Source organism: Doryrhamphus excisus, linkage group LG8 (assembly GCF_037039965.1).
Source record: "Doryrhamphus excisus strain RoL-2023G ecotype Guam linkage group LG8, RoL_Dexc_Guam_v1.1, whole genome shotgun sequence".
NCBI lineage: Eukaryota > Metazoa > Chordata > Actinopteri > Syngnathiformes > Syngnathidae > Doryrhamphus > Doryrhamphus excisus.
In genome coordinates this window covers 13,453,008-13,479,934 of record NC_136364.1, presented here as the reverse complement: position 1 = coordinate 13,479,934, position 26,927 = coordinate 13,453,008, and the positions used below count along the sequence as shown (strand labels likewise).

General features: G+C 43.0%; 1 protein-coding gene across 3 annotated transcripts in view; it reads left to right on the top strand.

The window, feature by feature from the left end:
* cadm1b (cell adhesion molecule 1b) overlaps window positions 1-21,890 on the top strand; it is a 166,771-nt gene extending 144,881 nt beyond the window's left edge. For 2 of the 3 annotated variants that reach the window (XM_058080345.2, XM_058080344.2), the window contains 4 exons: window positions 103-275; window positions 7,470-7,520; window positions 20,277-20,405; window positions 21,703-21,889. In XM_058080345.2, coding sequence (XP_057936328.2) covers window positions 103-275; window positions 7,470-7,520; window positions 20,277-20,405; window positions 21,703-21,821 — 472 coding nt within the window. In that variant the 3' untranslated portion in view covers window positions 21,822-21,889. Of the gene's footprint in view, window positions 1-102; window positions 276-7,469; window positions 7,521-20,276; window positions 20,406-21,702 lie in introns of all 3 variants that reach the window. The other variant, XM_058080346.2, reaches the window with a different exon arrangement.
* Window positions 21,891-26,927: the final 5,037 nt, after the last annotated feature.

Sequence of the window (26,927 nt, the reverse complement as noted above, 5' to 3'; positions counted from 1 at the left end):
TTCAACGTCTTCATGACCGGGCCCTTCTCCCACGGCCTTAGTTTTGACCTTTACTTCAGAGATGTGTGTAGCTGTGTGACACATGCGTGTGCATATTTTCAGTCCTCATCAGATCAGTTGGCTGAGGGTGGACGAGGACGTGCCGCCTCATGCCGTGGTCACGGGCGCGGACCTTTACATCGAGAACCTCAATAAGTCCTTCAACGGCACGTATCGCTGCGTGGCCTCCAATGCTGTGGGCGAGGCCTACGGTGACTACATGCTCTACGTTTATGGTGAGTACTATCTCTAGTACCTACTAGTACACTCCAGGACTCTTTACCACCACAGAAAACGTTTGCACCAGGGGTGTCCAAACCTGTGCCAGCAAGGGCCGCGTATATTATAGAAAGTATTGCATCTCAGCTTTGTGAAAAAAACTATTATTAGTATGAACTTTTGTCTTTTTACATTTTTGCCATTTTTTTTATTCAAACTTTCCTCCTAAATAATCTTTGTCAATTTTCTTTTTGCAAATATATTATATTTTTTCTTATTATTTCTCAATTGCGCAGACCACACAGTGAGGAGACATGAGTTCAATCCGACCCTCAGCCATCTCTGTTTGCATGTTCTACCCACGCATGCGTGGGTTTTCTCCGGGTACTCCGGTTTCCTCCCACATTCCAAAAACATGCTAGAATAATTGGCAACTCCATATTGTCCATAGGTATGAATGTGAGTGTGAATGGTTGTTTGTCTATATGTGCCCTGTGATTGGCTGGCCACCAGTCCAGGGTGTACCCCGCCTCTTGCCCGAAGACAGCTGGGATAGGCTCCAGCACCTCTGCGACCCTCATGAGGATAAGCAGTAGAAAATGAATGAATGAATGAAAATTTTTCCCTTAACGTCCGCCCATCTTCTACCCTATCTTATTATATCACAATCTTATTGTTATAAAATTATGCTTTTTTTGTAGGATTACAACATTTTTCCCTTAACATCCCTCCATTTGTCTTTAATTACAGTATATGAATGTTTTTCTTTATAAATAGTTTTTTATAATTATAACTATCAAGGGACACCAGTGACCTTTATCAATATTATATATTATCATAACAGTGGTATGTATTTATTTGCGTGTCAATTTGTAGGTCAATCAAACATTTTTTTGACTTGGTTAAATAAAAGTTTGTTTGTCCAGTCATATTATTACATTGTATGAAAATGAATATTAATAATATCTTGTTCTTGTCGACCCAATCTCGTGCATCATCTCGTCTTGTGAGTCGGGTGTCCCCTGACCTCCCTCGTATACAACTGCTATTGAATTTCCTCGGTTCCTAAACTTTATCAATATTATCTGTGGAGCAGAAATGGTGGTTGAGTTTTGCAAACAGCACATCAATAAGGACTCACACGGCAAATCATTTTTCAGGATTCAATTACAGGAAATATCACAATATTTTGTGTCCTTTTATTTTCTTCCAATATCCAAGATGAAATCATCAATTCAGAAAAGACCAAACGTTATCCAAGATTCACTTTATCATCACTCTAGCTCAGTCACGTATCCAATATCCATTTCATTTGAAAGTAACACATCCAAAATGTACTGTACATAGAAGTGAAGATCCTTGTAAAGAGCTCTGCAGGTTCGGGGAACGTGTCTTATACGGAATGACAAATGCCCGTACAAGCTCACACAGCAGAGTTCCTCCAGACATTGTGTTTTGTCTTCTCGAAAAACTGCCTTTGTTTCTCAAAGCCTCTTTTCCTTTCACGTTGTGTTGAATAAACATAAGACTGGCAGCCTCTCATACTTAAGTGTTCCAAACCGTGGCGGATTGTGGAATTGTATCTTTTTTTGTTGGATTTAGACTCCAAGCATGGTCACTCCTATTCAAACTGTGCTCCAACGAGGGGGTCGGGCGGGGGTGGGGGGGGTGTTAACGGGTTGTGTGGTCTTCAGAGTTGGAGAAAACAGGCCCAAGATCTGATTGTCTGATTGCAGCTTTCACAACAATATTGTTCTGATTTCTACTCAGCCTGTCTTGTTTAAGTCGACTTGACAGCCATTGTCAAAAAGCAGCCATGTTACGGTTTGTTTATCTGTCCCGGGAGCAAATTACGATGACAGCTGTAGAAAATGTGCATTTGTGCACATAACTGAAAAGGTTTTTTAACGTCTGGGCCATCACGGCAACTGTGCCTTTTTTTTTTGACAGGTTTTTAGTGTGAAGATTTTCAGAAGAATTTGTTAGCATCTGTAAATGAAAGAAACGTAACCCTTGAAATAGCTTGTATTCCTAACTATACATGTCTAGTTGGGACTACAACTAGCTTATGTGCAATTAGTTTGTAGTCCAAACTAGACATGTATAGTTGGGACTACAAGCTATTTCATTTTTACTTTGTACTATTTCCCTTTTCAAATGCAGACACAAATATTTAAGATGCATATCCATATTGTAGAAATGTTTTTCATGATTTAAAAGAGACTTACGATGCTCCTTCCATGTTTCTGACCTATAAATGTAGTTGGAATGTTGTACTATTATGTTAAACCATGTCAAAATTTCAGCACATTTGGAAGTGAGCGCTGGAAGATGTTTAGGATGGCTCTGTACGCTCGGTTGCAGAGACCTTCTTGCTGTGATGTCACAGTGAGCCGGACTTCCTTATTTGGGCCAAATACAAGCTGTAGACTTCTGCTCTGCTGCACGGTGGAGGTTTCACCATGGGAGTGTGACCAATCACAACAGAGTGGGCGTGCCCGGAGGCAGTCTGAAAGCCTAGGAAAAACAGATTCTGGAAGATCTGGAACGCTTTCTGTACTGGTTATTGTGTGTAGCTGCTCTATCGGAGTCCATGACTCAATACAAAGGGCCGGAAAGGAGCATATTAGGTCCCATTTAATGCATAACCCATAACTCATTTTCTGTCGGGCATTCAAACTGTCAAACTGGCCTCTCGCATGCAGCGTCCCTGTACTGCTGAGGTTGGATGCTGTAAAACGGTCATTTGAAGCATTCTGAGAGTTGTGGAATAACAAAGTCAAGTGGTAGACCCAAACATTGCCACCAGCCCTGAGTCATAGGTTCCCAATGGCTGTCCGTCGAAACACGGGACCATCCTCTGGTGCTGAGTGCAGTTCAATAACCATAAGACATCAAAACAAATACCCTAGACGGCCCTGATGGCTTCCAAAGTTACTAGCATGGAGATCCACTAGGAGATCCACCAAAGCCTTCTTCTGTGTGGTTGTGTGGACAACTCTGCTGTCCACAATGCCTGCCTGACATGTATCTCTGTTCTCCGGGATTGGGTGGACTCTGGCAACATTCATTTGCAGTTTCTATGGGGAGCTTCTATGGATTCTAGTTTGCAAAAGGATGTAAGGACAGCTGATGAATTCATGATAAACAATTACGGTGTAAGTCAGTGTATGGTTCAAAGATGGAGTGAGCAGGTGTTCTTGGTAGAGCAAAAAAAAACAAAACAATCTGCGTCATCCTTGTTGTCTCTTCAATTAGTGACGACTTCCTCTCCACATATTTTAGCAATTTTCATGAAAGAGCCCATCTCTTGTGAATCAACGTTGGAGCGCTACAACTTCAGCTGGCGCTAATGAAACACAGGAGATTGGTAAAAGGTGCTCATAACCAGTTATAATTATGTCTGTGGCTCCCACGCCTCTTTCCGGAGGATTTAATGCCATCTCGGATGGTGTTGGGGTTCGTGGAAGGGGTTTTGTTGTCCCTGAGTAATCACACTCACTGCAACGGTTTAATTAGTGTGTTTGTGTCCATGGATGGGATAACCTTGGACCGTCGTCTTGGATGTTGGACATGTTTTCTATTAGTGGACAAAAGAATAATGTGTGTGTTCATCCTCGCCTATCTTTAATCAAAATATCAGTATTCTATTAATGTACAGCAATTCAATATTTCTATATTTATATACATTCACATCAGTTCTTAAAATACAATAAATGGGAGGATGAAGCGGCCCCCCAGGTACTAGCTCGACACCCCTGCTTCCCCCCACCTGTTAAATGTGTATATTGTGTATATTGTGTGCGGCTGTTCTAAAGACCTTTGCTCTTCCTCCTCCTCCTCCTGCTTGATGACCTGGTTGATGCTACCTTCACTGCCATGGTTTTTTCCGCCATTGACTCATTTTGACCTGTAAATCCTGTATGGGCCAGAAGTCTGTTGGGCAAGAAAAACACATTACAACACATCAGCACACATACTCAAGATACGTAGATCAGGGGTCTAAAGTGTGGGCCGGGGACTATTTGCAGTCATGGCTGGTTTTTATTAGCCCACGGCAGAAGTATAAGAAGTATATGTAAGTTAGATGTGTAAGAAAATGTAAAAAAATAAATACAAAGCTGCACGGCGGTCGAGTGGTTAGCATGCAGACCTCACAGCTAGGAGACCTGAGTTCAATCCCACCCATGGCCATCTCTGTGTGGAGTTCTCCCCGTGCATGCGTGGGTTTTCCGGTTTTCTCCCCCATCCCTAAAACATGCTAGGTTAATTGGCGACTCCGAATTGTCCATAGGTATGAATGTGAGTGTGAATGGTTGTTTGTCTATATGTGCCCTGTGATTGGCTGGCCACCAGTCCAGGGTGTACCCCGCCTCTCGCCTCTGCACCCCCCGCAACCCTCGTGAGGATAAGCGGTAGAAAATGAATGAATGAAATACAAACCGATAACAGCAAAAACAAGAAAAAAGCTGTATTATTGTTTTATAATATTGTGAGAAACAAAGAAAACAACAAATATCCTTCCATCCATCCATTTTCTGTACCGCTACTGCAGGAAACATTGCCTCCTTATTCATGAAAAGCGTTCTAAGGGCCATTCATGCATTGATATTGCTAGGAAAGGTGGAACCCCGAGTTCTTGTTGCTTGTCAATATAAAGTCTGAAGCACAAGAAGAGAAGTAAAGTGAAATATCAGCAGTGTTGACATGGTTTAAGCAGGCATGCAGCAGGTAAACAATTTAGCCGCTTTTGTATCACTGCTTCTCTTTATGGTGAAATTTGATGTTATCTGATTTCTCGGCAATACAAATGCAGGCAAGAAATATGGCCTCGTATTTCAGCCTTAATAATGCACAGGCTGCAGTCATCCAGGCTGGGAAATTGCCCATGGAGAATTCTAGTTTGCCTTGATATTATACGTGCCCATCCCATCCCGGCCTTTATAAAGACCTCGACACCTGAATGGCAAATTTCCCCCTCTGACATTTCTGCTATCAGACCCCCTTCGGTCACACGGAGTGGAATGGAGCCAACCCTCCTCTTCAAATGCTGTCAGAGGGGAATCTCTCCCGACACCGCCACCCCCTTGACCGCCATCAGCGCCTCCTTCGCCGTGCACTCCATCCCCGGCGGCAGCATTACACCATCCTTGATGTTTTATCATTAGTTTGGAACTATTTGCTCCCCCACTGCTGCCTTTTGATGGAATGCAGACAGTAACCGCACACACACACACACAAACACACACATCGCCAGCCAATTTCCCCCGCTGCGACTCTGCCGCAGCAAGGGGTCGCAATATCTTCCCCCCGCCATATATCCTCTTGATGAGGCACCTCACAGCCCTCCTTAGCCTCGCCGCATACCTGAATCACCCTTCTGTTCGTCTTTCTGATGATGATGTTTGCTATCGCGACAGGCCTAATCAGTGCGGGGTGCGTGTGGCGGAGGACTGCTCTCTGCTGCGCCGCAGATTGGACCACCGCAGTGGTTTAATTTGCGCTTTGACTTAATTATCCAGCAAGATGGTGGAAAATAGTGATATCTCCCCGTGACGGCAAGTCCTTATTATGCATTGTTCATTTGAAAATGTATAGACAGGCGGAAATACGACCGCGCAACATGATGTGATGTTGGCATAATCCTACGTATTCCTGCCATGCATTCTGGCTCTACAGATGGCATTTTGGGCCGCTATCAAATGGACACTGGATTAGGTACACCACCTCAAATGGGATCCAGTAGAGCGACTACTGTCCACGTGAATCACATATTGACAGCCGTTAAAATGTTAAAATATCAATCTAAATGTATGAAATATACATCCAAAAGGTTGAGGTGTAAAAGTATCAAGTGAGAAGTGATATTGCACATGGGGGAACTTGCACAAGTAAGGGTGTCTGTGTGATATTCCTGGGGGGGGGTGGAGGAGACGTTTGACAGCTTTGGGACACAAAACGTTTTTTAGTCTATTAATTCTGTTTCGGCTGCATGGTGGTTGAGTGGTTAGCTTAGGGAAGTGTCCCAGATGTGCGGGGTCACTGTCGATTCTTCTGGCCTTTTGTTGCAGTCTGTTGTTATCGACATTCTGGGGGCGGGGGCTGCATGGTCCTGATCATTACCAACTTATGATGAATGGGATGTGTTTTCTGCTGAAAATACAGAGAAAAAAAACGAGTAAATAACATTTAAATTCCTGTATTTTTACATATGTATTAAGTATTGCTGAGTTATTGTAAATGACATTTGTTTTCTGTTTTAGTAGGAAAAAATATCATAATTCAACATTTAAAATATGTTTTTGCTTCTGTGTGGTGGTTAATTGCCGTACATTGTTCCGGTATTATTACATTATAATTATAATGTATAATTACAAGTACAATTGCGGTATTATTACATTATAATTATAATGTATAATTACAAGTACAATTGCGGTATTATTACATTATAAAGCGAGTGTGTGACTAACTGGAGGTCTTTCCCTGTTCGCCATTGTTCTATGAAGCGTGTAGGTGCTGAGCCAATACACAATGAGTGAACTCTGTTTAATAATAATAAACAAACATGCACATGGGAATATATTATCCCGTTCATTTAACATTTATTAAATAGGTGGGCAGGGTCCCCGGGGGGCGTGGTGAACTGTTGGGGGAGCGTGTTAGTGCAGACCTGCCAACGTGTACACATTTGTTGTACTCAACATGCAGTTTGACTCCTGAGTACGCCTGTAAGGTTCCCTGTTCTCCGTTATGTTGCATTTTCCTGCTTTCAGTTTCACTTCAGTCTGTCCAGGAAACAAACTCTATCCCCTGGGGGGCCATGACAGAAGAAAACCACAGATTTATTGTGTGATGAATGAATTTATTTACGTATTATCGCCAAATGTTTCCATCTCGTGACACCCCCCCAGGGAAATGAGATTACGGGAAAAAAACAGCCTATTTTAAAAAGTCCAATACAATTTTGACCGAAAATTGTCGAATGTGTAGGTTGGTGAATGCTGAATGCGTGGGGGCGGGGTCCACTGTACATGTTCACCGCCCACAATAGCCGTGGCTTGTACGCCCCCGTGCACATTAGCGCCTCTCGAAAACGTGCACGTTGTTACTCGAGTAGCCTCTCATCATCGTCGGTGATCTTTGTCTTCTTTACTCTTGTCTTTCTTATTTCTTATGTGTGTTCTTTATTTTTCTTTACTCTCTTCATCTAGATGCTCCCACTACTATCCCCACACCCACCACCAATCCAGGCAACACGCAAGGTACTGTACACTTCCCCCCACGTCCCTTCTCCACCAAATGTGTGTGTGTTGAGTGTATGATTGTCTGACGGCAGCAGAGAGACTGCGGACAGCCAGTTGAAATCAGATAGGCGCTGATGGGTGACATTGAGGACAGGTAGCAGGGTGCTGTCTGCCAGCGCTGTCAGTGCACCCGAGTTGCATGTTCGAGGCCTGGTGCTTTCTTATCAGCATCTGCAGCTGTATCTCACCCCACCCTTCCATCACATGAGAAAGCCCTTTACATCTCTCCTACAAATGCCAATTCACATTTTCTCTTTGTAAGGGCCACAGAAAGCAATAAAAAGCATCAATAAGCATTTATGCACAGACGCAGGACATGAATGCAACGTCAGATCATTGGCCAACCTGCTGTACACACAATGTTATACTTTTGATTCGCCTCTAAATGGATTTCAATATCAACTGTGTTTGAAAAGCAGCACCAAGGTTACATGCGATGAGGACACCCTGGAAGAGGTGGCATTTGAATATGCCAGGATGTGACATTTCCAAAAAAAAAAAAAAAAAAAAAAAAAACCTCTATGCTTCAAGTGCTGCTTTGGAATGGGCGAGTAACAACGGTTTTTTCTTTAAGTTGCTTCTAAGGACGAAGGACAAGTGGGTTCAAATACAAATGTGGCACAAATAAAGGCCTACCTATTACTTTGTGTATTAACCCTTCCAAAGGCGTGTTGCGTAACGCCAACTTGTACAGATGAAATCTTTTTTTGTACTTTTTTCACTGTTATAACATGGACATCCCACACAGTGTTCTTCATGGTCAAGTGGAACAAGCCATTTCGAGAATTGCTCATGGCAAATAAAGGAAATGTAAAACTAATAATAAATAATAATGTATACATAACAGGAAGAAGACTGACCTCTGCGTCACTAAAATCACTGCCATTATAATACGTATGAGGGATAATAATAATAATAAGCTGGGCAGCATTCATGCATTGCAGGCAGGCCATAATGAAGTATACCAAAACTGTATCATGCTTATGAAGGTCTTTTTTTTTTTAACAAATGGAATTCTGCATTAAAAAAACCCACACACATTGCTCTAGCTGTTCTTTTTTTTATTGAATACAATCTTTTTTCAATGTCATTTTAAAGTGAATTTAAATATTGGTACAGTGATAGTATTTCATTCATTCTAAATCGTCTGACAAAAACCATTTTTCCTGCCATTTGCCATAAATCCGTTTCAGACACTCAAACATTAACAAATATACATTTTGTAGCAAATAATTATAATTTTACTGACAGAAAATAATGCAAAATAATTCTAAATGACAAATGAAATGGATACCTTTTAATGTTCTGTGTTTATTTTAGTCATGTATTGTTTATTGTGCATTGTTTTTATATTGTTGTTATTAATTAATCTGTTATCTGACTGATGGGAACTAGCACTTGTACTATAATCTGACATATTTGCATCTGTATTGTTTTGCAGATGCCCATTAATATGCATTGCCCTGAATAAATGAATACAATGAATATTAATATAACAACGAATATTAAAGACTTATTGGCAAATACAATCTGGAATGTATGGGGAAGAGAGCTCACGAGTTCACCCTCTGTATGAAATTGCTGGCACTTGCTACTTCATTTGGCCCTGTGGCATGTTATTTTTGCGTGAGGCAAAAAGAGGTGATGATGCACGACCAATGTAGGGCAATTTTAAGGCATTAAAATGTCCACTAAAAAAAGCAAAAAAAAAAAAAAAACAATGAAATATTTGTGTCAAAAAGGTCTCTTTTTAGTTGGGAACTGATATTTTTCCAAAACTTACTGATGTTACTAAAGAACAGAAAAAGTTGATGAAAGTCTAATCTTTCCTTTGGTAGGTTCCATGTTTACAGTATCGCACCATAGAGCACAACGCCTTGAAAGATCAGTCAAAATTAACTGAAATGGGCCGCACTGCAGCGGATGTCTTTTCTAAAATGGCCGGGATTGAATGAGTTAATAAGCATCTATTTTTTGGGATATAACATTCTGAAAGACAATGAATTCAACACATTGTGGGGGGTGGGGGTTGTAATTGAGCCTTCTCGCAGTTCACGGCTCCTCTGAACATCCTGTCACTAAGCTGGCTTGTGGTTGATTGCTTTGCGGCACCTTAATCAGCATAACAGTGCAGTATACCGTAGCTATACTGTCGTCCATATAAAGCACAATTTTGTTAAACGTGCATCCAGCTGGGATTTATGTCTGTTTGTAATCAAAGAGCACCAAACTGTGGAGGGTGCAAAGATGTTTTTGTTGAGGCAAACTCCAGTAATTGTCAGGCGTACAGACACAAAAGGATGACATGTCACACACAAAGAGGCCTTTTAGTTGGTGTCAAGTGTCATTTGCCGTGTCATCAAGCTTAACTTTGAATTTCGGTGACAAGGCTCCTTTTCTTCTCTCGGGGGTGCGGGAGCAAACAGCAAATAAACATTTGCTGTGTTATTTCATGTTCAGAAACTTTTCAAAAGAGTTTAAATTGTCAGGTTTTGAAGAGTCACAAATGGCGTTTTAGTGTCTTATTTCTATGCATGTGTGCAAACCTTTTGGGAGAGAAATAAGTCCCCCTCTCTGAGCATGCTTTGGTTTCACGTGTTTGAAGGCTCCTTGAGACGTACTCTCGACATTAAGAGACAACAACACTGAATTTGCCATGGACAGAACCTCATTCATTTTCTACCGCTTTTCCTCACCAGGGTTAGGGGGGTGCTGGAGCCTATCCCAGCTGTCTTTGGGCGAGAGGCGGGGTACACCCCAGACTGGTCGCCAGCCAATCACAGGGCACATATAGACAAACAACCATTCACACTCACATTCATACCTATGGACAATTTGGAGTCGCCAATTAACCTAGCATGTTTTTGGAATGTGGGAGGAAACCGGAGTACCCGGAGAAAACCCACGCATGCACGGGGAAAACATGCAAACTCCACACAGAGATGACCGAGGGTGGAATTGAACCCTAGTCTCCTAGCTGTGAGGTCTGCACGCGAACCAGTCGACCACCATGCAGCCTGGGCAGAACCTGGAATAATAATAATCAAACATAATTCATGGAAGTATAAAACTAAAAGTTGTTTATGATCATAGTGACCATTACTTCACTAAAATCATTGGAATGATAATAAATATGCTCTACACTCTTTTGCAGCATCAGATTGGCTTTGCAGGCCCATAATTAAGTACAGTCATCCTTCATTTCAGACCCAACCATGATAAGTAGGATTTTCAGTCATGACATCAAAAACCTGTTTACCATCTCCTAAATCCCTAGAGTCACTTTTACATTAGTATTATCCAATTTAGTAGATATAATCATAGAAAATAAGCTATTTATATAAAATGTGTCAAACTCAGACCCGGGGGCCAAAACTGGCCTGCGTTTCAGTTTCATCTGGCCTGTTGAACTAATAGCATTGAGTTGGCCCGCCTCGCGGACCTAATCAAACAAAGTCCTCACAGCGATCTGCGTAAGCGATTTCTCTGGTGTGAACTACTCCTCTGCCGTTCTCATTTAAAAAGTGTAAACAACATTGCACAGTATATTGCACGAGATTCACAACCATCCTTAATAAAAGTCCTTCCATTCCACCTTTGACATGTCTTCATAGTCTCGCACCAAGCTATATTTTTACCAATGATCCGACCTGGGATGGGTGTTCAGTATTCGAGGTTTCACGATATGTGGAAGTCGCGATGACAAGAAAGGAAAAAAAATGGCTGCGGATTCCTGGCTCAGGAACAGAAGAGGGGAAAAAGGGAGTCTGGGGTGATAATGCTCCAAGTCATCAGATGCTCTGAGATGATCCAAGGCAGGGACATCATATCCCGGCTAAGCCCTCACTAGATACCCTCCACTTTTTGCCAGCTCATCGAGAGCCGCCGGAGGAGAGAGATAGTGAACAAGGAATTACGATTATGATTAGGTTTAGGTTTTCAAGTTGATTGAACAGATGACATTTTCCTCACATTGGCAGCCTGGGACCATGCCTACAGTATCATCCGACCTTGCTTCAGCCTCATCCCAAGGAACTTGAGTGAATTCACAGGTCGTCAGCATGTTTCCGAGGTCAACAGTTTCCGAGTTGAAAAAAAACGTGCTGGGAATGAGCTGCCCAATAGAAATGTAAACAAATGCATGAGAGCAGCCATGACGCTGCAGCTTTTAGAATGTATCATGCAAACTTTAATGCACTCCTCATCCCTTGCTCGGCTAAGCCTTCGGGGATTTTTCTTTCTTTCGAGAAGTATGTGAGGCAGGCAATGCCATGCATCCCCGCAAATCTCACCCAACAACTCATGACAAGCGCAGATTTGGTCACATGTTTTTCTTTTCCATTGAAAACGTATTTACTCAAAATTGACAAATGTTCTAATGAATGACACAATTATTAATTTTCACAAACGTGGTGCCTCAGTTTTTATGAAGATCGATAAGATGAATTGAAAGTCCCTCTTGAAAATTAACTTAATCCCAAAAGAGTTAGTGATTCTCTGGTTTACAGAGGTGTGACTGTTGGCAAGGACAAAGTTACATAATAAACTGGAGCCTTTAAAAACGGGGGCAGTGCTTGAAATCTTTGTTTTTCCTCTGCTAACCATGGTTACCTGCAAGGAGACATATGCAGTCGTCATTGCTTTGCACAAAAAGGGCTCCTTGGGCAAGGATATTGCTGCTAGCAAGATTGCACCTAAACCAACCAACCTTTCATGAATTTATCTATCAAATTTAGCTATCAAAGCTGTATTTATACCTAGCAGGTCAAACCTTGCAGGTCGTACCGAGCTGGTCGCACCTAACAAGTCCTACCTAGCAGGTCGCACCTAGCAGGTCCGACCTAGCAGGTCGAACCTTGCAGGTCATACCGAGCTGGTCGTACCGAGCTGGTCGCACCTAGCAAATCCTACCTAGCAGGTCCTACCTAGCAGGTCGAACCTTGCAGGTCATACCGAGCAGGTCGTACTTAGCAGGTCGTACCTAGCAGGTCGAACCTTGCAGGTCGTACCGAGCTGGTCGCACCTAACAAGTCCTACTAGCAGGTCGTACCTAGCAGGTCAAACCTAGCAGGTCAAACCTTGCAGGTTGTACCAAGCAGGTCGTACCTAGCAGGTCGTACCTAGCAGGTCGCACCCAGCAGGTTGTACCCAGCAGGTCGCACCTAGCAGGTCGCACCTAGCAGGTCCTACAAAGCAGGTCAAACCTTGCAGGTCGTACCGAGCAGGTCGTGCCTAGCAGGTCGTACCTAGCAGGTCGCACCGAGCAGGTTGCACCCAGCAGGTCATACCCAGCAGGTCGCACCTAGCAGGTCGCACCTCGCAGGTCCTACCTAGCAGGTCGTACCGAGCAGGTCGTACCTAGCAGGTCATACCTAGCAGGTTGCACCCAGCAGGTCATACCCAGCAGGTCGTACCGAGCAGGTCCTACCTAGCAGGTCCAACCTAGCAGGTCATACCTAGCAGGTCACACCGAGCAGGTCCTACCTAGCAGGTCCAACCTAGCAGGTCATACCTAGCAGGTCACACCGAGCAGGTCGTACCCAGCAGGTCGCACCTAGCAGGTCGTACCCAGCCGGTCGCACCTACCAGGTCGTATCTAACAGGTCGCACCTACCAGGTCGTATCTAACAGGTCACACCTACCAGGTCGTATCTAACAGGTCGCACCTAGCAGGTCGTATATAGCAGGTGCTTATTCGTGTTTGTGTATATCAGTTGCTGACATGTTTACACTACTATGAAGTCTCTCGGTTCTTATTTTATTTTACGAGTGCCGTTAGCTTGCATGCGTAATTAACCATAAAGCCTAGACTTGAATCGTTTGAACTCTCACATGTATCATTGTCTCTTCAAGGATTTCAATGGAAAAATCAATGAATTTTCTCCAAGGAGTAATTATTCTTTCCCATCTCTCTTTTTTTTACTACGATTCCCAGTTGAAAATGATTTTTCCAACGCCGTAGTGTATTTTTGCTCTGTTTTCAGTGTGAGGGCAAGTGAGTTGTTTTTTTTGATTGGCCCCCAGTGAGCTGGTTGGTAATGCCAGCCCATCCTCGAGGTTCATGATTGTAATATTGTTTTCTTTTGGAGCGACTGGTAATAATTACGGCAGTGTCGGCTTCTAATTTGGACAGGAAAAACTAGCGCATAAACTTGATCCTGGAGCATAAAGATGGATGCTGCTTGCTTTTGTCCTGAGCATTTTTTAAAAGACACAATAAACCCGAGGCTCACCAACCCAATTTTCATTCATTCGACGTTTCGTTTATGATCAGACCTTGACTTTTATTCCCACTTAAATCTCAACATTCATGGTGGCATTTGTGCTTCATGAAATTATTTTTTGGGTTATTTCAAAGGCGGCTGAAAATCTATTTAGCAGGCCATCCACTGGCAATGAAAGTCCAATGGCGCACAATATCGGTGATGAAGGTTTAGTACAACACGGCAAATGATTTGGTTAGAGGTGCCTGTCTATGCTCTCACCTCATCTCGGGCTTTCGTTCCTTTTGGAACAAATACAAAAGACACGGATGTTTGCAATCCCACACCGCCAAATGAGTATCGACATGCCGGAAGTTAATTCTGTAGTGACGCTTCATTGTCACGCCACTGCGGGCTATGTGGAGAATCCATTAAGAGCAAGTTGAAGGATTTGCCCTGTCAATTATAAGCATGTAATTACATCCATTGTGGCTTTAGCGCAAGTGTTCTGTGATTAGGGAAACTATTGAAACCCAACAGATGTTATTCAGATGTTTAATGTGACAAGGTGAACCCTCTGTTACTGACCAAGGATAGTCATTCACACGTCTTCTTCTTCTTCTTCTTTCTCTTTGGGCTTTTCCCTCCAGGGGTCGCCACAGCAAATTAACCGCCTCCATCCAACCCTGTCTTCTGCATCTGTCCCTCATGTCCTCCTTCACTACATCCATAAACCTCCTCTTTGGTCTTCCTCTACGCCTCCTACCTGGCAGGATCCTTCTACTAATATATTTACTATCTCCCAACCCGAAAGGACTTTATCTCCAAGGCCTCTAACATGTAATGTCCCTGTGATGTACTCCTTCCTGATCCTATCCATCCTGGTCACTCCCAATGAGAACCTCAGCATCCTCATCTCTGCTATCTCCAGTTCTGCTTCCTGTCTCTAGACCAAACAACATGGCTGGTCTCACCACAGTTTTGTATACCTTTCCTTTCATTTTAGCTGAAACTCTTCTATCACACATCACGCCTGACACTCTTCTCTACCCGTTCCATCCTTCCTGCACATGCTTCTTCACCTCCTTTTCACTACCTCTATTGTTCTGGATTGTTCACCCGAGGTACCTAAAATTCTCCACCTTCTGTATCTCTTCTCCCTGTAACCTCAGTCTTCCACTCGGGTCCCTCTCATTCACAAACATATACTCCGTCTTGCTGTGGCTAATCTTCATTCCTCTCCTTTCCAGGGTAAGCCTCCGCTCTTCTAGCATCTCCTCCACCTGTTCGCTACTCTCTCAACAAATCCTTCATTTGACGTCGCTGTTCAATAAAAAGCATGTACTAATTAAAAGTATTCATTCGTTGTAAAGGATCCTTTAAAAACTGAATCGTACATGCAAATGAGTAAATGCAAATGCCCTACGATTGGATGGCCACCAGTCCAGTGTTGCCTAAAAGTCAGCTGGGATAGGCTCTATTGTTTCATTGAAGGAAACAGTGAGACGATAACGTATAGAAGTAACCCTTTCTTAGAATCATTATACTGCTGTTTAAGGACTAATGTCCTGATTCCAGTTGGCCCAAGTTGCCACGGAAACACCATCCAGCAGCATCCAAAAGATTTTAGTGTTTCTGTTTGACGTTGTCCTATGGGAGTTGCTATGCTGAATAGCCAGAATAAGCATTTATGCCTCAGGTTGTCATCACATTTGTCCAAATTATCAATATTTACAATGCAACACATGGAAACTGAATAAGCTCAAGTAAAAAGGTAAACTAGAATAAGTTAGAATAATGATGTGGGGTGTTTTATCATTGCCATTTGGAATTCTGCCGAGTGACAAGTGACTCTTCAACTCATGAGCGTTGACGCTTTTGACATTTTGGGGGTACAAAAAGATGACATTATTGACGTTTGTTGACTGTATAGTTCAGCGTATTGCTGAATCGACCTACGTATGTTAGAGGTCAGTGCCACATTGGCCTTTTTTTCCGTTTTTGCATGTATACAAACGTAGGAATGCACAAAGGTGACAGAGTAAAGCATGTGGTACCGGGAGTTGAGCCGAGCAGCTTCCCCCATCACACAGACATGGGCATTACTTGCAAATCCCTATTATCCCCCCAACACCATCATAAATCCCCATGGCCTGCACACATCCTGTCAAGATGTCATTGCTGCAGGCATGTCAGCACTAGCGGATGAAGCCGTGCTCACGTTACGGACAAGCAGCCACATTACAGACGTCATCAAATTCTGCTTATTAGAGGAGGGATGCAGGAAATTCTACTCAACCCGGGAATATATTTCAGTGTAACGTCTAGTAGTGTAGGTGTCCGTGTACCAATCGTCTTCTGTGAATCCACTCTTGAGCCTGGCTGTGTGACAAAAACCTGTCGACACAATGTCATACTTGGTAAAGATATACTACTAGTCCCACAAAATCATTCTTGAAGGAGAAAGAAGGCTGTGACTGCATTTTTAAAACAGACAAATACGCCTTTTGTGCTTTTTATGCCAACATCATATCACTCACAATAATACTCAGGCTTAATTAATTAATTACAGACAGTAGTGACTTTCTCCAACTCCAACTCGGTGTACAATCATAGCACGTGACACTTGGAGTTTGAGGATTGGTGCAAGCCAGCCTTTGATTCCAAACTGCTTAGGGAATTCATATGACCATATTCCGACCCTTTGTATTTACTTATGGACACCTATAGAGGAGCTCCACACAATAACCAGCACAGAAAACCTTCTAGATCTTCCAGAATCTGCACCTATTCAGCTATATATTTCTTTGGGTTTCATGCTTATTCATGTATTCCGCTGCCTCCAGGCTCCCCCCCCTTTATAGGTCATAAAAGGGGAAAAGCATAATAGGTCCCTTTTTATAGAAAAACTGACCTCTGAAGGAGGAAAATACAAAATGAGTCCAAAGAGAACAGAAATACAGGGATGTTGAAAATACGACAACAAACCCATTGCCAGGGAAAAGGGAACAGGAAACTACGACACAGTAACTACAGTATATATAAAACACAAGGTGCTGCTGGAAAAGCCAAACAGGACAAAGAACTGCTGTGTAGCTGAGCAGGAACAGGTACACGCAAGCACAGGTACGCTAAAATCCAAGGTAACACACCAACACCACGCTTCGGCCATGCTTAACAAGCCGTAGGTTGATTGGCGGCAGGTGTGTGCTGGCAGCTCCGCCCCTGCCGAGCCGGTGGTGCACTGCAGGATAAAACAGACGAGTGGCAACAAAGCAACGCCACAGAACGTAAGACCAGCCATCATCTATGCCTTCAGCAACATTATTCCAAGTGCTTGAATGTTAACAATGTATTTGTATTTGACTTACTGACTAACACTTTGTTAGATGGACAAATCCAAAGAAAACTAATCCAAAGAAATCAAATGTATAGATGTAGGATGGCTGATAATTATCAGCTGATGTTTGCATAAAAATTAGATTTTGGTATCATTTTTTCTGCCAACAGCCCTTCAATCCAAAATGATGGAAGTGCTTTTCTGAGGGGCGACCACCCCCCCAGTACAGAAAGCAGTGCCAACAGCCAAGCCGTATTCTGAGTATAATGTGCAAACGGATGTTGTTATGGGATTTTTTGTCTCTTGCTGACATCTTTTTTACTCATTCCGGCATTTTTTTTCCCCACCTGTTAAATAAAACTATCCCTCGGTGTGCAGAGGCATGTTTCCTGGCGGCTGAGTCAAATGCAAGACGGCAGGGGGCAAGGTGAGGGCAGGAAGTAGAGGCTGTCGGAGGAGGAGGAAGCAAGGGCGGGGGTGTGAAGTGGTGCCGGGTTGGGCTGCAAACTGTGTACAGGCCTTTTTTAGGAAGTGGATGTTCATTAAAGTGCAGCTTGGACCTTTACCTCTCCTCGGGGACTTGGCTGTGCTTCCTGGCATTCAGCACGGTAAACACACACTCGCTCCTGCCTGAGTCTCACGGTCGGTGATGGCTTTTTAGCACATTAGGCACGTTCATTTCTAAGCAGTTCCATAAAGTATGGCGGCGATAGTACAACACGATGTCGTTCAACTGTACACTAGTTGTCTTGGTATGACGTCCACCCAAAGGGGCTGGTGCCCCACCCACACATTTAGTTTTTATAACAAAAGGCAACTTAACCGAGATATTCTTCACTTCCCTGCTCTCTGTGCTGGTCTGGTCTCTCTCTCGAGAACAATCATTCAAGTTGAGAGCATGACTAGTGAGATTGGTGGCAAATTGAGCTGCTCTCTCATGCAGCAAAGAACAGTGCAGCCATTCCGCTCGGCCGCCGCTCCTCTCCATCAGTCGGGTGGTGCACCGATTGCAGACGATTGATAAACGCCTCTGAACTATTCTGGGCCTGGAAATTTAAAGGCTTCAAATGTTGCCTTGTTCTTTTTCAGGGGGGACGCATGGATAAATGTGCCTTAAATGTGAGAGAGTGATGCTTGGTGACACCTGAGGCAGCCTCACATTTCTCCGCATGGGCACAATTTATCTGCAGACTTGTGTCTCTTTCTCATGATTGAGCTCTATATAGCTTCCAGAAATGGTCTCTTACAAAGCACAATATATTTTACTGTGAGTGTGTGTGTGTGTGTGAACTCTCAACAAAATTGCAGTCAGTGTCTACTGTTTCATGGTGTAATAACTTTCTTAAAACATTCCACACCCAATGGTATTAACGTGCTACACACAAAGACATCTCAGTAATGGGCAATATTTTCAGCAGCAGAAGGGAAGAATGACTTCTTTTTTTTGCTTCCAGGCACACCTTACAGTTGGGAAGTTTAATGTCCTTTTAAGACACTATGATGAACGATTATCAATGCCAGCACTAACACAGCAAAGAGGGGTCCTGACTGGTCCCCCAAGTAGGCCATTATGTTACATCTTGGCTTCGGCATTGTGACACGGCCCCAGTATGCAGAGAGCAGGAGACCCAAGTGCAGATAAAAAGTCAATTTAATTAGAAAATGGCTGATATACAGCAGCACGGCAGTGTAGTAGCATGGGGAGCTACAGCAAACAATGCAACAACAAACTAGGGTGCACGCACCTGAACTAAATAGGAGGGCAACACAAATAGCAACAGGTGCGAGTGAAAAGGGAAAAGCAAAGCAGGCAGACAAAACCCAGAGCTAAACAGGAAATGCTACCAAAACAAGAGCATAGAAGAGGAACCAAGGCATAGAAGCAGAAACCAACTAAACTATCACACAGGCTAGCTTGAGGATCGTGACAGATTTGGGTTGCCGTGACTTGTTTTGCCCTGTTGAATCTTAAGGAGGTGAAGAAATGACAAATTTGAGTAAGCGATTTATTGCAAAAGGGCGTTAATATGAAACAGCCTGTTCATTAACTCATCTATGTACGTCTAAGTCGAACCCACCCCAAAAAACGAAATCTTTGTCTCTTTGAACGGGTGGGATTGTTGAGCTGCATAAGCAAGTGGCCAGTGCTGCTGAGGTTGGGATCAAAAAAAGTCAAGCGGTGGACCCCAAAAAATTGGTGACAGAATGCCATTGGATGTCTTTCAAGACACGGGACGACTCTGGACCACATGAAGGTTGTGACTGGTGCTGAATGCAGTCCAATAACAATCAGGCAGCATCTGCAAAGACCTCATCTCCTTCAACACTGCTTGGAATTTAAACGAGACCACCAAACATGGGACAGTTATATTCTCTGCTTCTAAAAAATGTCATGTAGACCTCTTGGAGGGGGGCACCATCGTGATCTTTTGAATGCTTTTTTCATCAATGGAACAATGAAGCTTCAGGTTGTGCAGGGGCGTAAAACGGCACATGGCTTATGTGGAGATATTGCAGACTGAAGACCTTTTTTCTTCAACAACAACGCTGCACTTCACAATGCCCACCTGACAAAGGACTTCTTCCAAAGCAAATACTTCAGGACGGATGCTGCTTAACATGTGCATCAATGTTTCATTAGTCTGACCTCACACACAATCAGAAGGTAGCTGAAGCTCTGAAAAGAGACAGATTGAGACGTGAGACCACATAGTGTGATTGTCACTTTGAAATATCTTCATCGGTCTGCAGTGTCTGTCGCGGTGACGGAACAAAAGGCTTTAATATTCTATTTGTGGGCTCTTTCGTTAAAGACGTTGTAGCATTTAGCATCCCCCAGGGAACAACTAGTGGTTGTTATGTTGCTGGTATTTTAAATCAACAACATAAGCTGGGACTTCTTTGAGCTGAGCTTCCTTTGTGCTGCAGATGAGAGGTTGTTTTTTTTATCACTCTAAACGTACTGCATGATAAAATAATCAGTTATAAATGCGTATCACGCCATAACCCTGCCTGTCCGCCTGCCTCCACATGATGTGGTATGCATTGTTATTGCCTCATCTTTACATCCAATGTAGCGGTACATGCTGGAGAAGCAACATCACAGCCAAATGCCTGTGGACCTGCCTGGACCAGCGAGTGCTTGTTACCAATATGTAACTGTGTTTTCAGACTCCAGAGCCGGCGAGGGGGCGCCACCCAAAATTGACCACGCTGTGATCGGCGGGGTGGTTGCAGTAGTGATGTTCGCCATCCTCTGTGCGCTCATTGTTCTTGGTCGATACTTTGCCAGACACAAAGGTAACGTACGGCCGGTCTTACTTGATCATCAACTCATCCCTCAGTTGCAGCGTGGTTGCGTGGTGTTCTTTGGATTTGAATATCGAGACAACCGGACTCTCATTTGTTGAAGATGTTTCATCTTTCATCCAAAAGGTTACTTTGGTTCTAAAAACTGGGAGTTTTCCGATTCCTGTTCCTTGTGGGTGTCCCCCCTGGGGGTGTCACAACAGGGTTGTTGGAGTGGCAAACTCCTTAGTGAAACCAGGCAGTGCTTGGGGGAAGAGTTATTGGGACATTAGCCACGTTTACATGAGGAGTTTTTCTCTTTCCGAATGGAATCTTTCCAAATGACCTTTCCGAAAGCAATGATATCCATGGAAAGGAATATTCCAATCGCGCGTCTACATGCGCCGCTATAATCAACCAGAATAGTCAATGGGGCATGCCCAGTAAAGCGTAAACACCACCATCACGTGATACCGACTTCCTCGAGTTTTTCTTTCAAACTCCGTATTGCGAGATTTCGTTCGTCCAGTCTTGAAATTTAGTTTAGATCAAAAACAAACTTTCCGCAGCAGTCCAGTGCGGATTGCTTGCCTCCATTTTTTTAAATCGAAGAACATCTCGAGCTGCGTGTTACGTCATATCTCAGCATTCGCTGAAAGAACGCACCCAGGAACAGGAAAAGATAAAGTTCAATCTTGCTAATATTTTATAATTAAGCTTGGCACATGTTTAATATAGATATGTATTTTATTTTTTAATAAAACTGGACTTGTGAATGGCGTATAGAAGGTTTTAGTTTCTGTTCCACAGATGTTCCACAGCTAATGCACACCGGAAGCTGCTTGCCAACCACCAATAAACAACAGAAGAAGAAAAACACCACGAAGAAGAACGCAGCCTGACAACTTTCCGATTGAGCGGGTACAAGATACCTCAATCGGATTGGGGAAAGGAATATTCCACCTCTGTGAATCCGATTATATATTCATTTGGATTGGCACTTTTCTTTCGGAATGAGGTGTATACAAAGGTTACATTCTTTCCATTTGAGCAAATAAACCAAATGGAATTGGAATATTTGGGTCCATGTATACGTGGCTACTGTTGGAAGCCACTCTTATAATAAAGTCCTAACATCTTCCCCCAAAGATTGTCTCATTCACTGGGAGGAGGGGCCAACCTATTGTGATGCATCATTCACCGCCGACCACAAAGACCACCAAGTCAACCACGTCAAATATTTTAACTTTATGTCTATAACATTTTTCTCCAACTTAATTTTCCCCAAAAACGTTTTTCTTGTCTGCAGGCACATACTTCACGCACGAAGCCAAAGGGGCGGATGACGCCGCCGATGCCGACACGGCCATCATCAATGCTGAGGGCGGACACAACAACACAGACGAGAAAAAGGAGTATTACATCTAAAATAAAAAAGATGGAGGAGGGTGGTGGTGCTACGGCAGCATTGGGTCGAACATCTGATTGGGAAAAGGTCATTGTTCTTGGGGGGGGGGGGGGGGGGGGGGTTATGGGGGGAGTTGGGAGTAGGACCGGCATGGCCATAGTTAAGAAGAGGCCGAGTGTCCAATGGAAACCCTTTCAGGACTGCTGGGGCCTACAGTATATATTATGTACAGTTTCTTCTTTTACAGACAATTTTGTGCCTTGTTCTATTTCTTTTGCCCCCTCCCCAACCTGACCCCTCCCTACATGCTTGTTGCTTTTTACCATGGACTATTTGGACAAGCTGAAAGAGTGGCTGTGTGTGTGTGTGTGTGTGTGTGTGTGTGTGCCAGCTTTTAGGTTGAGTGTCATTGTGCACAAATAGAAAGCTCATCCAATTTTTTTTTTTTTTTGCGAGTAGCAACTTGGACACGGTGTCAACACGTTCATGTCTAATGGGAACAAGACCGACTTCATCACGCATCCCTCTCACACGTTTACAGACACTTTATTAGGAACACCATATCCTCGCCGGATGAAGGTCGTCAGGCTCCAATGTCTGTGGAGAAGAGATACACACATACAATACATACTGTCTATGGCTTTTGTCACCTGATTATTATCATTTTGGTCATTTCTAGCATGGGGGGGGCAAATTGATGAGACCCCTGGTAGCGTATGTGTATGAATTCTGGATGAAAATATGAACTGAACACTGAAAATAACAAATAATCTAATACAGAACTTCCCAGCTGGAACGGGGACGTGCCGACACACAGCTGCAGATATCTGCTAGAGAAGAACGCAGCAATTAAGTTCGATCTCTTAAAATATCACATATTTGAGAAGTTCGGGTAGCCGCTCGTCATGAACGAGTTTAACGCCCCTGCTTTAGAGGAATGTTGCAAACATCTCGATGAATCAGTGACAATGCCGACCCAAGGTGTACCTAATAAAGTGGCCGGCAAGTCAATTGTTTCCTTTCATTCAGTGGCCTGTACAGATCCGAAGAACGCGGTTTAATTTTGGTAGCTATGATGTCGTTTTAGTAAACGTGTAAAGTGACGCCTCTGTGATGCGCCTTGAGTACGAATGTTACGTATCGATAGTCGGCAGCTGGTGGAGTCGGACGTGATGGAACAATCATGTGCGAATGCTACGCTAGTAATGTACCCTAAGTTAACACGTGGTCCAAAACGACTCAACATTCCAGTCTTTTTGCTTTCTCCTTCTTCTCCGTCAGTCTTTCCAGCGGTCCCAAAGTGCCGTCATTCATCATATGCGCCACCAATGGAGTGGGAGGGGGGGGGGTCTTTGGGGGAACATAACTCGTGTGATTTACAAGTGGTGGTCTTCTTCCTCATTCTTCGTGGATTTATTATTACCCAAGAGATGCAGCAAAAAGTCGTAACAGTTGAAAAGTCGTAATATTATTCAAAACAAAATAACATCAAATTAGGTTGGGCAAAAAAGTTATAACGTTATGGATATATAGTCTTGGGGGGGCGGCGTGGCTCCTCTACCCTGGTAGGGTTGTCATCTCCCAACTTGAAGGTTGTGGGTTCAATCCTCTTTCCTGCTGTCGAAGTATCCTTGGGCAAGATACTGGATCCCTAATTGCTTGTCGTCAGTCGGTAAATGTAAACAGTGTCAAAGCGCTTTGAGCACCTTGGAGGTGGAAAAGCACTATACAAGTGGAAGACCATTTACCATTAGTCAAAATATTATGAGAGTAAAGTCATAATATCATAAAGAGATCATTTGTCGCTTTGGAAGAAAGTTTAAATATTTGGAAAATGTAAAAAACAGTTGGAAAAATGCTAAAAGGTGAAACCCCGCCCATTCCACATCTACCCAATATGATAATTGGGCTTGTGTCGAACAAAAGGTCCACTTTGGACGCTGGCCTTGAACGTGTGTGCATGAATGTATGAAGCATTGCTTCATTTTCCAAAGCTCCATGTTTGACATGACAATGGAACATTAAAGGAAGGGAAGGCAGTTATGAAATATAATATATCATATCGAATGCATTTCTTGGCTCAGCTCCACTTTATGAACCGGTCCGCTCAGTGAAAATGTGAACCTCTTGACACGTTACATTTTGGTCGGTCTTTGATTGGGCTTGACTGCACCATCAAGTTGTCAACCCGTTTCAAAGTAAATAAAAAAAATCACGTTCTTACTGGCAGCCGCGAAGCTTCACCGAAGCGCTGTGGGCTGGAGAGCATGAGTGCTGCCCCTGCTAGTTGTTGGCTAGTTGTGACGTTACTGAAATCCATAAGAGATAACCACTGCCTTAATGCCACCTCCTGATACGTATCACTAGAAGGAAGGACGTCTGTAGTGCCTTCTTTCATTTCGAGGCATACGCTTGGTTGTACACTATCCTTATGTACACTTTCAAGTATATCTTGTATATTTGTGTCCTCTTTCTAAACCCCCCACGGTTGCACCATGAAACCTTGCATTCGTGTCGCCGCCTGCGGTGATGTTGTACAAAAGCTTGGATGAGCAGAGACGTTGTATTTATTATGTCATCACTCGGTGATTTCAAATGTTCATTTGAACAGCGTTTGTCATTCTTTTGGACATCGGGGATAACAAGTCGTGGGGGGGGTGGGGGGGCGACAGTGGATACAGAAAGTCACCATTGGATTTTTTTCAGATTTTGTTATGATTGTTTTTCATATTTCTCAACTTTTTTCACCATAATTAGTTTTTTTTTTTTGTTATTTCCGATGTACCGCCGATGTCGCATCAGATGTTCCAATCATTTGGGCTCCAGCTATCTCGCCACCCCTGGAACAAGGTAAGCCAGGGGTGTCCAAAGTGCTGCCCGTGGCACATACAAAAAATATCATTTAACTAGAAAACATAAAAACTGGGGGAAAGGCCGTGATTTTACAAGTAAGAATCGTCTAAGAAGAAGTTGTCATTTTCGCTAAATCGTCTTCATGTTTTTGAAAGTCTACCATGATGAGGTGCTGCTGTAGTTGCTCTCCACAGAGTCATAAGAAGACAAATAACATCATTTGAGTGGCATAGAGTTGAAATATTTAAGATTTAGTTCATTCATAAGATTTTCATATAAGATGCAAAGAACACAAAGAAAAATGAGTTTGGAAAATTAGGATGTTCTAATGTTATGACAATAAAGTCAAAATATTACGGGAATAATGTCCTACTTCCAAAGCCAGATGAAATAGTTGGAAGATTAACAAAACTGAACATATGGATACATTTAGAAGAATGACTTTGTAATACTACAAGGGAAATAATTTTATTTTAGCAGCACAGTTGAAATAAAAAATCGTAATGTGATGAGAATCAAATGAAACAAAACCAATGGAGGGAAATTAGGTTGAAGAAAAGAAAAGGCAAAATATCAAGAAAATGTACAAAGATTATTTAAGAAGAAATATCACATTTATCACAGAGATGAGAGGCAAAGGTTTTGAACTCTTATGCATTTTTTAAGATATGAAGGTGGTCCTTGCATCCTTTCATTTCTTCGCGTGGACCCCCCTCCCCCGGGGTGAGATCTTACCTTCCTGTATCAAACAATCCTATTTGAATACGAAGGCCTTCTTTCTCTATCCACTGTCAACGCTACAAAACGCTACAATTCCGTTTAAGTCCTTTTTCCTGGTTTTGGGACTTTTGGTGTCTTGTTTTGTCCTCCCTTTCTTCTTTTTTTAAAAGATGACTTTGCCGTTGAAGAAGGGAGCACGGCACCACCGCATCGCTCCAATCCAATGTGTCTTTTTTTTTAAAAACTTGATGTTTATTATTAGTACATTTGTGTTGACTCTCTCAGGTTCATGAGTGTTAATAGTTGTGTTTTTTGCATCTCAGGTAGAATGCAAATGTAAACGGCCCTGAGTATATACTGTACTTGTAGTACTGCAGCTATTCAAACCCGATGTACATGTATTTCTCAGCTGTATGTGTTCTTGATTAATATGGTGCACTGTCACAGTAAGTATGATTTTGCATAGACCTAGGTCACAAAGAAAGACAAACACCGTGTGTACAGTCAGTGTTGATTAAAGTTCCTCCTTCTGCTCACCCGCTAATGTTTATTTGGTCATTAAGCCTCGCCTACATCGTCATAGAGAAATGGGGAAAAAAGATTGTGTATTTACTGTGACATGGAGTGCGATCTGTAACGTGTCTTGGATATTTGGATGATGATCCGGGGGGGGGCTTATAAGATCTCCCAGGTGGCTATTTTCTTTTGTGCAGTGAACAACTTGTTTCTGTTACAGCCATGCATATTTTGTATTGGTTGGCAAACATTTTTACAAATGGAAAAAAAACCCTGAAGAGTACTTGTCTTAATAAAATATGTTCAAAGTCGTTCCAAGTTGTAGTTGTGCTTTGTCGCTTCAACTAACGGACACAACACTCCTCCGGCATAAACTTCAAGTAAGCCATCGTTTTATTTTTTTTCTCAAGCACCGACTTGCTAAGTATATTCAAATTGCAAAAAGAAATAATGAGGAATTTTGAGTGAATTATTTATTGCTGGGCGGCACGGCGGTCTAGTGGTTAGCGCGCAGACCTCACAGCTAAGAGACCAGGGTTCAATTCCACCCTCGGCCATCTCTGTGTGGAGTTTGCATGTTCTCCCCGTGCATGCGTGGGTACTCCGGTTTCCTCCCACATTCCAAAATGTGCTAGGTTAATTAGCGACTCCAAATTGTCCATAGGTATGAATGTGAGTGTGAATGGTTGTTTGTCTGTATGTGCCCTGTGATTGGCTGGCGACCAGTCCAGGGTGTACCCCGCCTCTCGCCCAGAGACAGCTGGGATAGGCTCCAGCACCCGTGAGGAAAAGCGGTAGAAAATGAATGAATGATAATTTATTGCTGGGCAGCTTTTTCCTTCAGTGAAACAATGGAACTTTGGGTTGTGCAGGGTCGTCAAACGGTAGTCAGCTGTGTGCCGAACATGCTAACCATCACCGTGCCAGTGGTTAGCCATTCAAGCTAAAGTAACTCAACACTTTTTATTGTCTATGGTATGGCACTCTTGGAAAGAAACTTTTAAATATTTTCTTTAAAAGAAACAAGTACTGGAAGT